This window comes from Schistocerca nitens, chromosome 1 (assembly GCF_023898315.1).
Source record: "Schistocerca nitens isolate TAMUIC-IGC-003100 chromosome 1, iqSchNite1.1, whole genome shotgun sequence".
In the NCBI taxonomy this organism is placed as follows: Eukaryota; Metazoa; Arthropoda; class Insecta; order Orthoptera; family Acrididae; genus Schistocerca; species Schistocerca nitens.
The window spans coordinates 734661253-734675494 of NC_064614.1; the positions used below are offsets into that span (position 1 = coordinate 734661253).

Sequence of the window (14242 nt, forward strand, 5' to 3'; positions counted from 1 at the left end):
TTAAACGACTAAATTTGTTTGTCAAATTCGCTGTTTGCTGCCCACGGCTTAGTCACACAAGAGGTACCAATGTAATTTGCCAAATTTAGCAACACTTTTGAAACAACCGTCATAAAGTATTTTGACACTGGTGGGAATGGCTGTTGCATTGACTTTGGCACTGTGAACAAAAAAGGAAAAGGAGACAAGACTCTGGTCCAGAGAATGATTGAAACGGAGAGATAAATGTGCCCACGCCAGTCTAAGTTCCTTAAAATACCATAACATGGGAAAATATACATCGTCTGTGGAGGAACCAGAGAGCTTCGATTTTTATTTTTTTGAACTTCCAATTGTATGTTGTACGTAGAATATTGATTTTCTTCGCAACGTATTCCTGTTTAATGTATGGCTGAGGAAGACAAAACACTGCTACCATTTCGGTAACTGCCAGTGCCAGTTTCTACAACTGTGGCAACATAAGATATAATGAGAAAAACTCTTTCTCGCTAAACATGCACTGCGAAATATCAACAAAAACATCGTCCGCCAGCTTGTCAAGTCGGCTGTCAATCAAAACACGTCGAACAGGCGCTATGTTTGACAAAAACACTTAATTCAGCCACATACATCAAATACTCATACCAATAGTTTATATACACTCCTGGAAATTGAAATAAGAACACCGTGAATTCATTGTCCCAGGAAGGGGAAACTTTATTGACACATTCCTGGGGTCAGATACATCACATGATCACACTGACAGAACCACAGGCACATAGACACAGGCAACAGAGCATGCACAATGTCGGCACTAGTACAGTGTATATCCACCTTTCGCAGCAATGCAGGCTGCTATTCTCCCATGGAGACGATCGTAGAGATGCTGGATGTAGTCCTGTGGAACGGCTTGCCATGCCATTTCCACCTGGCGCCTCAGTTGGACCAGCGTTCGTGCTGGACGTGCAGACCGCGTGAGACGACGCTTCATCCAGTCCCAAACATGCTCAATGGGGGACAGATCCGGAGATCTTGCTGGCCAGGGTAGTTGACTTACACCTTCTAGAGCACGTTGGGTGGCACGGGATACATGCGGACGTGCATTGTCCTGTTGGAACAGCAAGTTCCCTTGCCGGTCTAGGAATGGTAGAACGATGGGTTCGATGACGGTTTGGATGTACCGTGCACTATTCAGTGTCCCCTCGACGATCACCAGTGGTGTACGGCCAGTGTAGGAGATCGCTCCCCACACCATGATGCCGGGTGTTGGCCCTGTGTGCCTCGGTCGTATGCAGTCCTGATTGTGGCGCTCACCTGCACGGCGCCAAACACGCATACGACCATCATTGGCACCAAGGCAGAAGCGACTCTCATCGCTGAAGACGACACGTCTCCATTCGTCCCTCCATTCACGCCTGTCGCGACACCACTGGAGGCGGGCTGCACGATGTTGGGGCGTGAGCGGAAGACGGCCTAATGGTGTGCGGGACTGTAGCCCAGCTTCATGGAGACGGTTGCGAATGGTCCTCGCCGATACCCCAGGAGCAACAGTGTCCCTAATTTGCTGGGAAGTGGCGGTGCGGTCCCCTACGGCACTGCGTAGGATCCTACGGTCTTGGCGTGCATCCGTGCGTCGCTGCGGTCCGGTCCCAGGTCGACGGGCACGTGCACCTTCCGCCGACCACTGGCGACAACATCGATGTACTGTGGAGACCTCACGCCCCACGTGTTGAGCAATTCGGCGGTACGTCCACCCGGCCTCCCGCATGCCCACTATACGCCCTCGCTCAAAGTCCGTCAACTGCACATACGGTTCACGTCCACGCTGTCGCGGCATGCTACCAGTGTTAAAGACTGCGATGGAGCTCCGTATGCCACGGCAAACTGGCTGACACTGACGGCGGCGGTGCACAAATGCTGCGCAGCTAGCGCCATTCGACGGCCAACACCGCGGTTCCTGGTGTGTCCGCTGTGCCGTGCGTGTGATCATTGCTTGTGCAGCCCTCTCGCAGTGTCCGAAGCAAGTATGGTGGGTCTGACACACCGGTGTCAATGTGTTCTTTTTTCCATTTCCAGGAGTGTAGTATATGAAATGAAATGATCGTGTGGCATTGTTGGCCAGGAGGCTGCATCCGGGAAAGTTCGGCCGCCGCGTGCAAGTCTTATTTCAGTCGACGCCACATTGGGCGACTTGGGTGCCGGTGATAAGGATGAAATGATATTTAGGATAACACAACACTCAGTCCATGAGCGGAGAAAATCTCCAGCCCGGCCGTGAACCGAACCCGGGCCCACTGCATGGAAGGCAAGCACGTTACTACTCAGCTAAGCAGGTGGAATATATAGTATATGGATAGGAGTCATTGAAGTGTAGAATTCTCCAAAGCCGCATACTGCCAACTTCACTGACTAGTGAAGTTCGACACATTGTTTGATCATTTACAGGAGTGTTAAGGTGACCAACTGAGGTTGGGACCCTCCCCCTCCTCCCTCCCCACCTGAGCTGCTGGCCAGAGCCAGTTGGTGGGAGGCCTGTTCAGCGGAGGATTTGGAACTCCGAAACGTCTCCTTGTCCGAGTAGCAGTTGATTGGTCGCTCAGTCTCTACCTAGGTCACAAGGTCGCTACAAGGCCGTCGAAAGCCGTGCCAAAATGTGAGCTGTTTTTTCACATGAGATGAGTCCACCTCATCGTTCCTGTCCTTGTCTCAGTTCCCGTTAGGTCATTGATGGATAACTCTGTTGGTGACTACCTTTTTAAAGACAGTTCTTTTTCTGTATATTCCTTAAAATGTATGTGTGTACGTGTTCCCACGCACTGTTTTGTCTAAATTTAATACACCCTTTTCCCATGACTTACTGCAATTGTTAATCTATATTACACAGTTTTGGCCAGCCCAAAGATTTGAGCTCTCGCTACTAAATGTGGCAATAAATTCCGTTCTTCTTATAAATACTTCTGCTTTACGTCGCGGCCACTGACAGCCATCGCCATCAGTGCTACACGATACGCCTGTCTGAAGCAGATAACGCCATTTTGTCAAGACAAATTACTCGCGTCGCTTGTAAATTAATTTCATACTCATAAAAAACTATTAATTCCAAAAGGTTCAAATGGCTCTAAGCTCTCAAATGGCTCTTAACATCTGAGGTCATCAGTCAGTATTGTACCCCGGACCACTTTTTTAAAATTAAACTTACTGAGATTTTAGAACGTCATTCCGATTTTATTACTGTTTACACGGATGGGTCTAAACAGGGGGATTTTATGGGCTGCTCTGCTGTGTTTCCCGATACTGTCCATCGGTTAGGGCTTCCAGAGCAGTTCTCAGTTTACTATGCAGAACTGTTTGCCATTCTGCAAGCATTAGAGCATATGCGCCGACATCGTGGCACGAAATTCATCATCTGCTCCGATTCCCAAAGTGCTCTACGCGCTCTTGAACAGATGTACCCAGCAGATCGGATGGTGCTAGAGGTGCAGGACGCACTCCTGCTCTTGCAACAGCAGGGTAAGGATGTACTTTTCTGCTGGGTTCCAGGGCACATAGGGATTCCTGGAAATGAGCTTGCAGATGCGGCTGCCAAGGAGGCTTGCTCCATCCCACCTCCTGCTCGCTGTTCCGTCCTCCTGCAGGCCATTACGTCTTTCGTGACTCGGAAGGTCATGCGTTGGTGGGAGGCTCAGTGGCTGGACGTGAGGGATAATAAGTTGCGAGCGGTGAAGGATTCTGTCCGACCGTGGCTCACCTCCTTCCGACAACGACGCGCTGAGGAAGTAGCCCTTACACGGCTTAGAATAGGACATTGTCCCTTTGACACATGGTTTTCTGTTACGTCGTGAGGAGCCACCAACATGTCAGACATGTGGGACACAGCTGTCGATACGACATATTTTAACTGAGTGTGTTTCATATGCGGGTTTGAGGGAAGATTTCAGTTTCCCACCAGACCTACCCTCTCTTTTAACTAATAATGAGGCGAGTGTCGCTAGAGTTTTACGTTTTTGTGTGATGTCTGGCCTTCTTCCCAAAATATTGGGATTGAAGTCTTAATGTGCTGTCCAGTGGTTTGGTCACCCATTATTTGTAAGTGGTCACTCAGCCACCGTTAATTATTTTTACCTGTTTGTACTGCTATTTTATTTTTAGTTTTATCTCCCTGTTTTGATGTGCTGTGTCCAATCTTGCAATTTGAACAATACCCATTCTCTCACAATTCGGCTCTGAATTGAACTTTTGGGAACGGGCGCTGATAACCTCGCTGTTGTGCGCCCTAAAACACTATAAATCATCATCTTGTAGGTACTGCTCTGACATTTAAAATGCATCTTCCCAATGAAATTCATCATAAATGATCCATCGCAATTTGAGAAAAATAATGATGTGCATACCTACAACACTAGAACAAAAGTTAAACAGGATTACTAATTTTAAAGTTGTCAGTGGCTGAGAAAGGAGTTCAGTATGCATCAACAAAAATTTTGATCATTCCTCCAAGAACACGAAATATGGGACAGGTAATGTAGGAAGTTTTTAATACTCGTACAACCTAAACTCATTTCTTCAGCGCAATTCCTTCTACTCAACAGACGGATTTTTATTTAAAAACTTGTAGTCTATAAAAAAGAAGTACTTTCAAATGTAGTTACAATGTTATATACAAGCCAGTGTGCTATTTAGGAACTTGCTAAAGGCCAATATGTACACATCCACTGAAAGTAATCATGTATTATTACCTCAAAACTGACACTTTCCACAAGATTTCGATGAAAGGTCATTAAAATAATCTGTGGAATATGTAACTAATACCTTCCAGGATCCGCCCTCTGTTTCTCCGCATTGCCGCACTCTGAGAAGAAGCGTCAAAGGAGCGAATGCCATATCTCGACGTCCCTTCGACGGAACAAGAAAAGAATGATGAAGTCGAATGAAAAACATATTAATTGTCATTTACAACGAAAAGGGTGTGGTTCACAAGGAATTCATGACCGAAGAACAGTTATTCAACTCTTATAAACTATGTGCACATGCTTTAGAGACGAAAAACAGAGTCAGCTTCATCTCCTTTCGCGTCTGGGAGCCGTTAGACAATCATAACTTGGGAATGCCATTCGAAACCATCTGCAGTCAAACTGTGGTTCCGGTAGACCTTCTTCATCTCGAGAATCAAGACCTGCGTGGCAGAAGACCGTTTCGGGAGCACCGAAACTATCTAAAACGACGTGACAGATAAACAGTCTAATCGCGGTCCCTGTCAACATCTTCCTGGATATATGCATGGCAGAGCTGCTGAAAAAAAAATACATACATAGATACCATGGGGACTTCTATGAAGAATTTAAACGTTTGTAACAACATTGTGAATGGAAATATGTTTACTGATGTAACTGGATCACTGGCCGCCTCCGGGGCTGAGAGATCTGACTACCATTTGTCTGGATTCATTTCCCGGTACTGTTAGAAGTGTTTCGTTAGTGGGATAACTGGACGCACTCATCCTCGTGATGTCAACTGAACAGCTGCCTGAGTGAGAAGTAGGTCTAGCAAGCCGACAACGGGAAAACTGCAAGGAGAGCAGTACGCTGACCGCACACCCTTCACGTCACATCCGAGTGAGCCAATGTCAGAGGATGACACGGCTGCCGGTCGACACCGAGTGGCCCGTGAGGACTGAAGCGCGGAGCTGGTGCTCACGCGAGTGCGGTACTTCCTTGACACATCTTGAACTTCGGGCTACTGTAACTAAACGATTCTAGAGAAGATGGTGACAGTGGCATTTATTATGGGATTTAGGTACCATGCGTGCGATAGTGTAGAGTGCTGCTAGTTGCAACTTAAGTTACCTCACGGGAGACACGTAGTTGACGCCGTCGACGTTCCTCCAGTCCCACTGCTTGGGCAGGTAGGAGGCTCGCTGCTTCAGTTCCATCGTCACTGGAGCGGCTTGTGGCCTCTCCGTCACTACCGATCTGCAAGCAAGAAAGCCATCATTCATTAAACTGTGGAAATACAAAGAAAAATACAGCGGTAATATGGGAAAATGTAAAGCAACTGACATTGAAGTTACGTTTGTTGTAATTATAGCTGTGTTGCACAAAACCACACTCCAGTTCACTTACTTTGGTTGCACATGACGATATGGGAAAGGACAAAGGACAGGTGGTGTTGATACCAACCAATCTGTTTGTTTCCTCTATATCGTAAACCAAGTGTCATTTTTCCGCTCATCGGCCATTATTAAATATATTTTCTCAAACTTATTTCATATATGGATGTTATTGAGTGAAACCGTAATTTGGCGGAGTCGTGAAAATTTCCTCTTTCACCTACAATTAACAGAATGGTCCCATCCTGTGCTGATGCTGTTTATGTAGCTAACATAAATACTGACGATTAAGGTGGCGAAGCTGTTGCAGGTAGACTATCAATGTTGCGGAAGATGAGAGGACAAAAGGTATCTACAAATAAGTGCGACATGGAGGTCTGGATAGAGAGGTGTGAGAATATGGGGCATAGATTAAGTTAAAATCGATGGTTATGAATAGGAAGTGTAGGTTTCGAAGTATAATGTCTGTTGGACAGTATAGGTGGGGAAAATGCTGTTTCTAGATGATTGTAAGAATTTCGCTGGCAGAATAGATACTGAAATGTGCTTAGAACAGTATAAGGGGCGTGTGAGAGGAAAAAGAAAATGTTCTCAACAGTACAGAAAAGGAAAAGCGTTAAAAATGTTTGCATGTGTATGTGTATGAAACATCCACCGCGCCTTCATAAGAATTTTCTTTAGCAGGCATTTTTCCCACAGATACAACCACTCGGAAGATTTGTTGTTCCTGCTTGCAGGCTACGTAGATGCCGCATACTAAAGTTCATAACGTCTGCGTACCCTCAGATTAATTTATACTTCAGTGGAATAACGAAATCGCAAAAGGAAAGATGTGTCTAAACTTTAAATAGACTTATTTTCAGTCTGTCGTTCGCTGAATTTTTAGGTTAAAACTGAAGAGTTTTGGACAGTGTCATCCTTCTTCAGATTACCTCTCAATGTTGGAGAGTAACCAGTCTTAGTTCCACTGTCACTGAAATTGATAGTTCCTTAAGAACGGCTACCCTGTAACAAGTGATCTGAAGATGGATAGGCACTGTCCGAAACCGATCAGTTTGAAACATAAAAACAGCGACTGACCAACTTAAAAAGTTTTTATTTTTACATAAAAATAAGTATCGCGAATAACTCCCTGCCGAGAAGTATGTCCAGTCGTGATATCTAATCTTCGTTTAATGAGGACAACAGAATTTAGAGTAATGCGTGACTATCATTTTCTAACCACAAAAATGAAAATAAAGCGTGTCTACTTAGTACCCTATACTTTCAAATACTACCTCTTATTAAATGGTGCAGCTCAAACCATAGTGCGGGGAAGATGTGGTTTAGGCGGTAGATGGTTCTGTGATGTATTGCAGATGGTTTTCGTGTCGATTTCAGCCCACCCACTCACGTTAAGAACCAGTGTGTTTACTTCAACATTTTTGTGACCGAGTATTGTTCTTCTTTCCACATCTTCATGGTGACTGTACTGTGGAGAGTTCCGTTTTCCAAGATGAAAACAGCTCCGCATTCACAGATTACACGCGTACTGTCCTAATTTGGCGAACATCCAGGCAACAAATCGATCCTAGTCCGCTAAAACATCCAGTAGTAATCGTACAGAAAATGTCAGGTGGTATATGTAACAGCGAGCGAAAAGCAGGAATCAATATCATCACAGTTTACTACCTCTGAGGAATCTAATCAACGATAGGTTGAATGTGGCATATCTGAAGAAACTTTTGAAGTCTCTTCAACACCATATCATGGCTAGTAGTGGTGTTACACGGTATTAGCTTGATGTCCGATGCTCTTATTGCGGTAACGGCAACAACTACACTCCTGGAAATGGAAAAAAGAACACATTGACACCGGTGTGTCAGACCCACCATACTTGCTCCGGACACTGCGAGAGGGCTGTACAAGCAATGATCACACGCACGGCACAGCGGACAGACCAGGAACCGCGGTGTTGGCCGTCGAATGGCGCTAGCTGCGCAGCATTTGTGCACCGCCGCCGTCAGTGTCAGCCAGTTTGCCGTGGCATACGGAGCTCCATCGCAGTCTTTAACACCGGTAACATGCCGCGACAGCGTGGACGTGAACCGTATGTGCAGTTGACGGACTTTGAGCGAGGGCGTATAGTGGGCATGCGGGAGGCCGGGTGGACGTACCGCCGAATTGCTCAACACGTGGGGCGTGAGGTCTCCACAGTACATCGATGTTGTCGCCAGTGGTCGGCGGAAGGTGCACGTGCCCGTCGACCTGGGACCGGACCGCAGCGACGCACGCCAAGACCGTAGGATCCTACGCAGTGCCGTAGGGGACCGCACCGCCACTTCCCAGCAAATTAGGGACACTGTTGCTCCTGGGGTATCGGCGAGGACCATTCGCAACCGTCTTCATGAAGCTGGGCTACGGTCCCGCACACCGTTAGGCCGTCTTCCGCTCACGCCCCAACATCGTGCAGCCCGCCTCCAGTGGTGTCGCGACAGGCGTGAATGGAGGGACGAATGGAGACGTGTCGTCTTCAGCGATGAGAGTCGCTTCTGCCTTGGTGCCAATGATGGTCGTATACGTGTTTGGCGCCGTGCAGGTGAGCGCCACAATCAGGACTGCATACGACCGAGGCACACAGGGCCAACACCCGGCATCATGGTGTGGGGAGCGATCTCCTACACTGGCCGTACACCACTGGTGATCGTCGAGGGGACACTGAATAGTGCACGGTACATCCAAACCGTCATCGAACCCATCGTTCTACCATTCCTAGACCGGCAAGGGAACTTGCTGTTCCAACAGGACAATGCACGTCCGCATGTATCCCGTGCCACCCAACGTGCTCTAGAAGGTGTAAGTCAACTACCCTGGCCAGCAAGATCTCCGGATCTGTCCCCCATTGAGCATGTTTGGGACTGGATGAAGCGTCGTCTCACGCGGTCTGCACGTCCAGCACGAACGCTGGTCCAACTGAGGCGCCAGGTGGAAATGGCATGGCAAGCCGTTCCACAGGACTACATCCAGCATCTCTACGATCGTCTCCATGGGAGAATAGCAGCCTGCATTGCTGCGAAAGGTGGATATACACTGTACTAGTGCCGACATTGTGCATGCTCTGTTGCCTGTGTCTATGTGCCTGTGGTTCTGTCAGTGTGATCATGTGATGTATCTGACCCCAGGAATGTGTCAATAAAGTTTCCCCTTCCTGGGACAATGAATTCACGGTGTTCTTATTTCAATTTCCAGGAGTGTAAGATGTGTGTTCCAACGTCTAACTTTCATACTTGAGAACTGTTTAACGAATCCGGCCATCAGGAAGGAGTGATGATATTAAACAAGACGATCGTCTTACCTCTTTCCGCCAGCCATACTCAAAAGTTCGTCGTATGTTTTCCCTTCGAACTGCTTATACGCCTTTGCTCTCCACAGTTTTTGCTTCTGATTTATTTCGGTGACCATCGCCTCCTGTACATCGGCGGTGAATGTCTCCGCCAGCTGTAAGAGAGTGTTAATACAGAACACTTTCAAATGTACTGTTTCATCTTGATAACCAGTTGAATTGGAGATAGTTGCTGCATTGTGGGGGAAAGACCCACGAGGTCTCATTGCAGAAACCTCAAACATAAAAGCTCGGACATTGAAAATTTAAAGAGAAAACGTAAATTATCATTGATATACATTGAGACCGGGACCGCAGCTGCTGTGAATTGTCTAAATGATTTCGTTCCGGCTATCATTTCTCTTTTATTGGTTGTACGATTGTACAATTTCTCTCTAGGACCATTATCAAGTATTTTACAAAAGAATCCTGAACCTGTATAATTTTGTATCGTGTACGCATGTGTAGACACTTCTGTGATATAATGTGTTATCGACATTCTTTTTTTTTGTAAAATACTTGATTATGGTCTAAGACCGAAAATGCACAATCGTACAACCAATGAAGTAAATACGACCAGCTGTAATCTATATTTGTTCGGTTTTCATTATTCAGGTACTTCATGTTCGGCTGGTATACCACCGTCCTCGATGGATTATCAGAGCCATAACGAATAGTAGTCCATTAAACGCATAACATATCTATCGTGTCTGTATTTTCGCAGTGAACAGTGTAGTCTTTTGGTTAAGTAATAACACAAAGAGGCCACTTGAATCTGTTTCACAGAAAACAATCCTGGGATTCTCGAAGAGTCAATGTCAAATTTTCAAATGGTTCAAATGGCTCTGAGCACTATGGGACTCAACTGCTGAGGTCATTAGTCCCCTAGAACTTAGAACTAGTTAAACCTAACTAACCTAAGGACATCACAAACATCCATGCCCGAGGCAGGATTCGAACCTGCGACCATAGCGGTCTTGCGGTTCCAGACTGCAGCGCCTTTAACCGCACGACCACTTCGGCCGGCTCAAATTTTCAGAGACGATTAAGTGACACATTAAAAGTTCTATGTTGGTCATCACGAATCTGACCCAGATTAACGTCTTCACAGCACGCCAAAAATACAGTGTAAATGCACGAAGAAATCCGATGACACTGCGACTCAATTCTTCACGTATTTTATGGTATAGGCAACCAATGAATGCTGTCACATTTAAACAAAATGCAGAAAGTTGTTTCTTATATTCACCCAATTTAAGCTGGGTAGATTTTTCTGACAAGGGGAGAAATTACTTACGAGGTTCCTCAAGCTTCAGTCTTAGGTCCGCTTTTGTTTCTTACATGCATAAACGACTTTCCTCCTAACATACAACAAGCAGAATTAGTTCCTTTTGCAGGTGAATCAAGTACTGTAGTCACTCCAAAAATACATGCAGCAACAGCAGAAATGGTTTTCTGCAAATGGTGTCGCTATCAGTTTCAAAACGACAGAACATATACAGTTCTGTACGTTTAAAGGTACTTCATCAGTGATATCTGTAACACATGGCGAGTAAATAGTTGCTAGGGTGGAATCTTGAAAATTTTAGACACCAATATTGACGAGGGTCATAAAAACCACTGTGTTCAGTAACATTTGCACATCGAATCACTACAAATATTGGGGAGACACAAATCATTTAACAAATATGTTTTGCTTATTTCCATTCAATGATGTTCTAGGCAGTTATGTTCTTGGGAAACTCATCATTCAGAAAGAAAGTTTTCGTTTCCCAAAAACGTACTGTAAGAAAATTCTGTGGTGCTCAGCCACGATCATCTTATTGATATCTGTTTCAGGGATTAGCCAACTTAAACTGATACTTCAAAATACATTTATTTCCTTATGAAGTTTGTTATAAATAACAAGGAGCAGTTCAAAATGAGTAATGATGAATATAATTACAATACCAGAAGACAAAATCACAATCATTCGGCAGTGCAGACACAGGACATAGTAGCGACAGCAGATTCGAAATTGGATCAAATAAGAATGGAGGCATATCCTCCTTTGTATCAGTTTTCGGGTTGTATCTCACGGCGCAACCATTTGAAGGAAAAAGATATCTGGTACGATCACGAGAATATAGTGGAAAGAAACCAAATTGGTTGTTGTGGAACTCTGCGTCACGTTGGATAGCTTCACATCTTTTGAGGAAGAAGGGGTACAGTGCCTGTTTATTTTATTTTTAATTATTTATTGTTTCGTCGGACCAAATTAAGGAGAAGAAAGAAAGTAACGAGTCAATACATGAAATTATAACATGATAGTAAAAGGAGATAAAATGAAATACAAGAAACTTATTCAGGCGACAATTCGTAAGTTTAAATAAAGAAAATTAACAATGTAACACTGGATTTTGCTTAATTTTTCAGCTCTTCCAGGAGCTCCTCGACAGAATAAAAGGAGTGAGTCATGAGGAAACCCTTCAGTTTAGCCATAAAAGCGTTTGGGCTGAAAGGCGTATGTACTCGTTGGCAGCGATGATGAGGCATTGTAGAATCTCTGACCAGAGCAGTTGCGCTCGAAGCGCAGTGCAGTACAGTAGTCTGTTGGAAGTAGTAGCCGAGTGAGGTAGCGAGCGGGAGTCTGTCAGTAGTGGTAGCGCAGAGCAGTCGGCGGGCGTCGGCACCGCAATGGTCGAGATTCAGGACAAGGTATATTATTAAGCAGCATCGCGCTCAGCTAGTAATGTAAATTAAATGTAATGAACTTTAAAGAATCGCCCCAATAATAATTTTGATTTAAAAGCAATTTTTTAACAAAGAATCATTCGATTTCCTTCCATTTCCTTTAAACAAAAAAATTCAATTAACTTCAAAAAATTTAGTTATTGGGATACATCTGCTGCAAGCTGTGCCGCAGAATAAGAGCAGAATTTTGACATGCAGTTATATTAAGGTAAGAAATTAATTCTGATTTTTGCACAGGGCCAAAGACCGACATTTCGGTTAAGCTGAGTTTTGATTGTCACTGTAGTTCCATTGTCATGGGATCATGTTTCATTATTTTATGCGAACTTATACTTGCGTCAGATTGCTAATTTTTGTTTAATTGTCATTGTCATTAATATTTTTGCGGGAAGGTTACACTTGGCTCCATTTCCATTAAGTATTGTCTTTTCAAAATTTCTGTGGGGAGGTTACACTTGGCGACACCCAGTCCAGGATCGTATTTCGTGAGAATCTTTTGAAAAACAGTCAGATATCTGCTCTTATTTGCTTAAATATAATTATAATTTGGCGCAACGCTTTTACTAATTTGTGACTTTCTTTCCTCAGATCATCGGCGATTCGTTGCTCTGTTGTATTTGTGTGTTGCTTTTGTATTGTGCTTATTTCTTTTGTGAATATTTGTGTCTATTGTGAAAATGCCGCGAAAGACAGTGAATAGTGTATCGCGAGGCATTATGAACGAAATTACCGAGTTAAACAACGTGACCAATAGTACTAGTGACACGCAGTGTAATGATGACAATGCTGTGTTCACTAACAGTCAGTGCGTTCCAATCGCGAATGACGACTTTTACCCTAATGATGAACAAGAGAACTCAATTGTCTCCTCTGTTAATTTGACGACAATCGATGACGAGGGACGCTCTGTTGTAATGAGCGCTGCCCAGGTTAACACACCCGGTTTGGAAAATTCAAGTAACGAACAGACAAATTTGTCTAATGAAAATGGGCAGTGTACATAAAGTACGCCGGATTTATTTAATTCCGAAATAATGTCTGACAGTACACATCCGACTGACAAACCTTTTTGTGAATCTCAGAATAACCAAATGGTTACACAAAATGAGACAATTCCAGATCCAGCATTGATTAACACAGAGAGCAGAAATGCTAATTTTTTATCGGATCCAATTATGGCATTTTTGCAACAAAATTTCAGACAACTTAGTGAACAGAACAAACAGTTTAATGAAAAACAAGACAAACTTAGTGAACAGGTCAGACAACAGAGTGAAAAACAAGACAAACTTAGTGAACAGGTCAGACAACAGAGTGAAAAACAAGACAATCTTAATGAAAAATTAGACGAAAATTCCAGACAGCTTAGTGAACAAATTAGAGCCGTTGCCGCGCAGTGTCATGACACTAAGGAACAGTTACGCGAGGAAATCGAGGCTTGTTCAAAAAAAAGTAGCGAAGAAATTAAGTCTGTTGCTCAGGAATTAAGGGAATTGCAAACAGCTGCAACAGAAACACTTAGAGCGGAAATCAGTACAGTCGCTAAACAATGCTCTGAAAAAGCTACACAATTACGCGACGAATTTAAAGCAGTGACAGCAGAACTTTCGCGCACAATGGATGAAAAGATTGACGCGAAATTCGACCAACAGAACACACAAATTAACGAACGTCTTAGTCTCCATATACAAAACAGTGATACGCGTTTCCGCAAATTTATTGATGATCAAAATAAAGTAAAACGTCAAGTAATGGAAACAATCACTGTTCAGAGACAGGAAGACAAACGTAAAATGTTTGCGAAGGCAAAAACATACGTAGACAATAATATTGCCACAGTTTCGGACAAAATTAATACTATTGAACAGTCAAACACAGAATTACGTGACGAAATTTCTGATCTTAAATCAAAAACAGACACATACACAACCGATTTTCAAACAGTGACCGATAGACTCGAACAATTAGAACTAACACAGGATTCCGATGTCGTCAAAGCTGACGTTAGAAAACTGAACGAAACTACACGTAAATTGCAAAACCAGATTAATGCCACTGACACT

The 14242-nt window shown here is 44.1% G+C and overlaps 1 protein-coding gene across 1 annotated transcript in view; it reads right to left on the bottom strand.

The window, feature by feature from the left end:
• Positions 1–14242, bottom strand: part of LOC126260173 (dipeptidyl peptidase 1-like) — an 85865-nt gene that overhangs the window by 35598 nt on the left and 36025 nt on the right. Inside the window, exons 5-6 of the mRNA XM_049957439.1 lie at positions 9420–9562; positions 5823–5948 (exon numbers count right to left, since the gene is read on the bottom strand). Coding sequence (XP_049813396.1) covers positions 5823–5948; positions 9420–9562 — 269 coding nt within the window. The remainder of the gene's footprint in view (positions 1–5822; positions 5949–9419; positions 9563–14242) is intronic.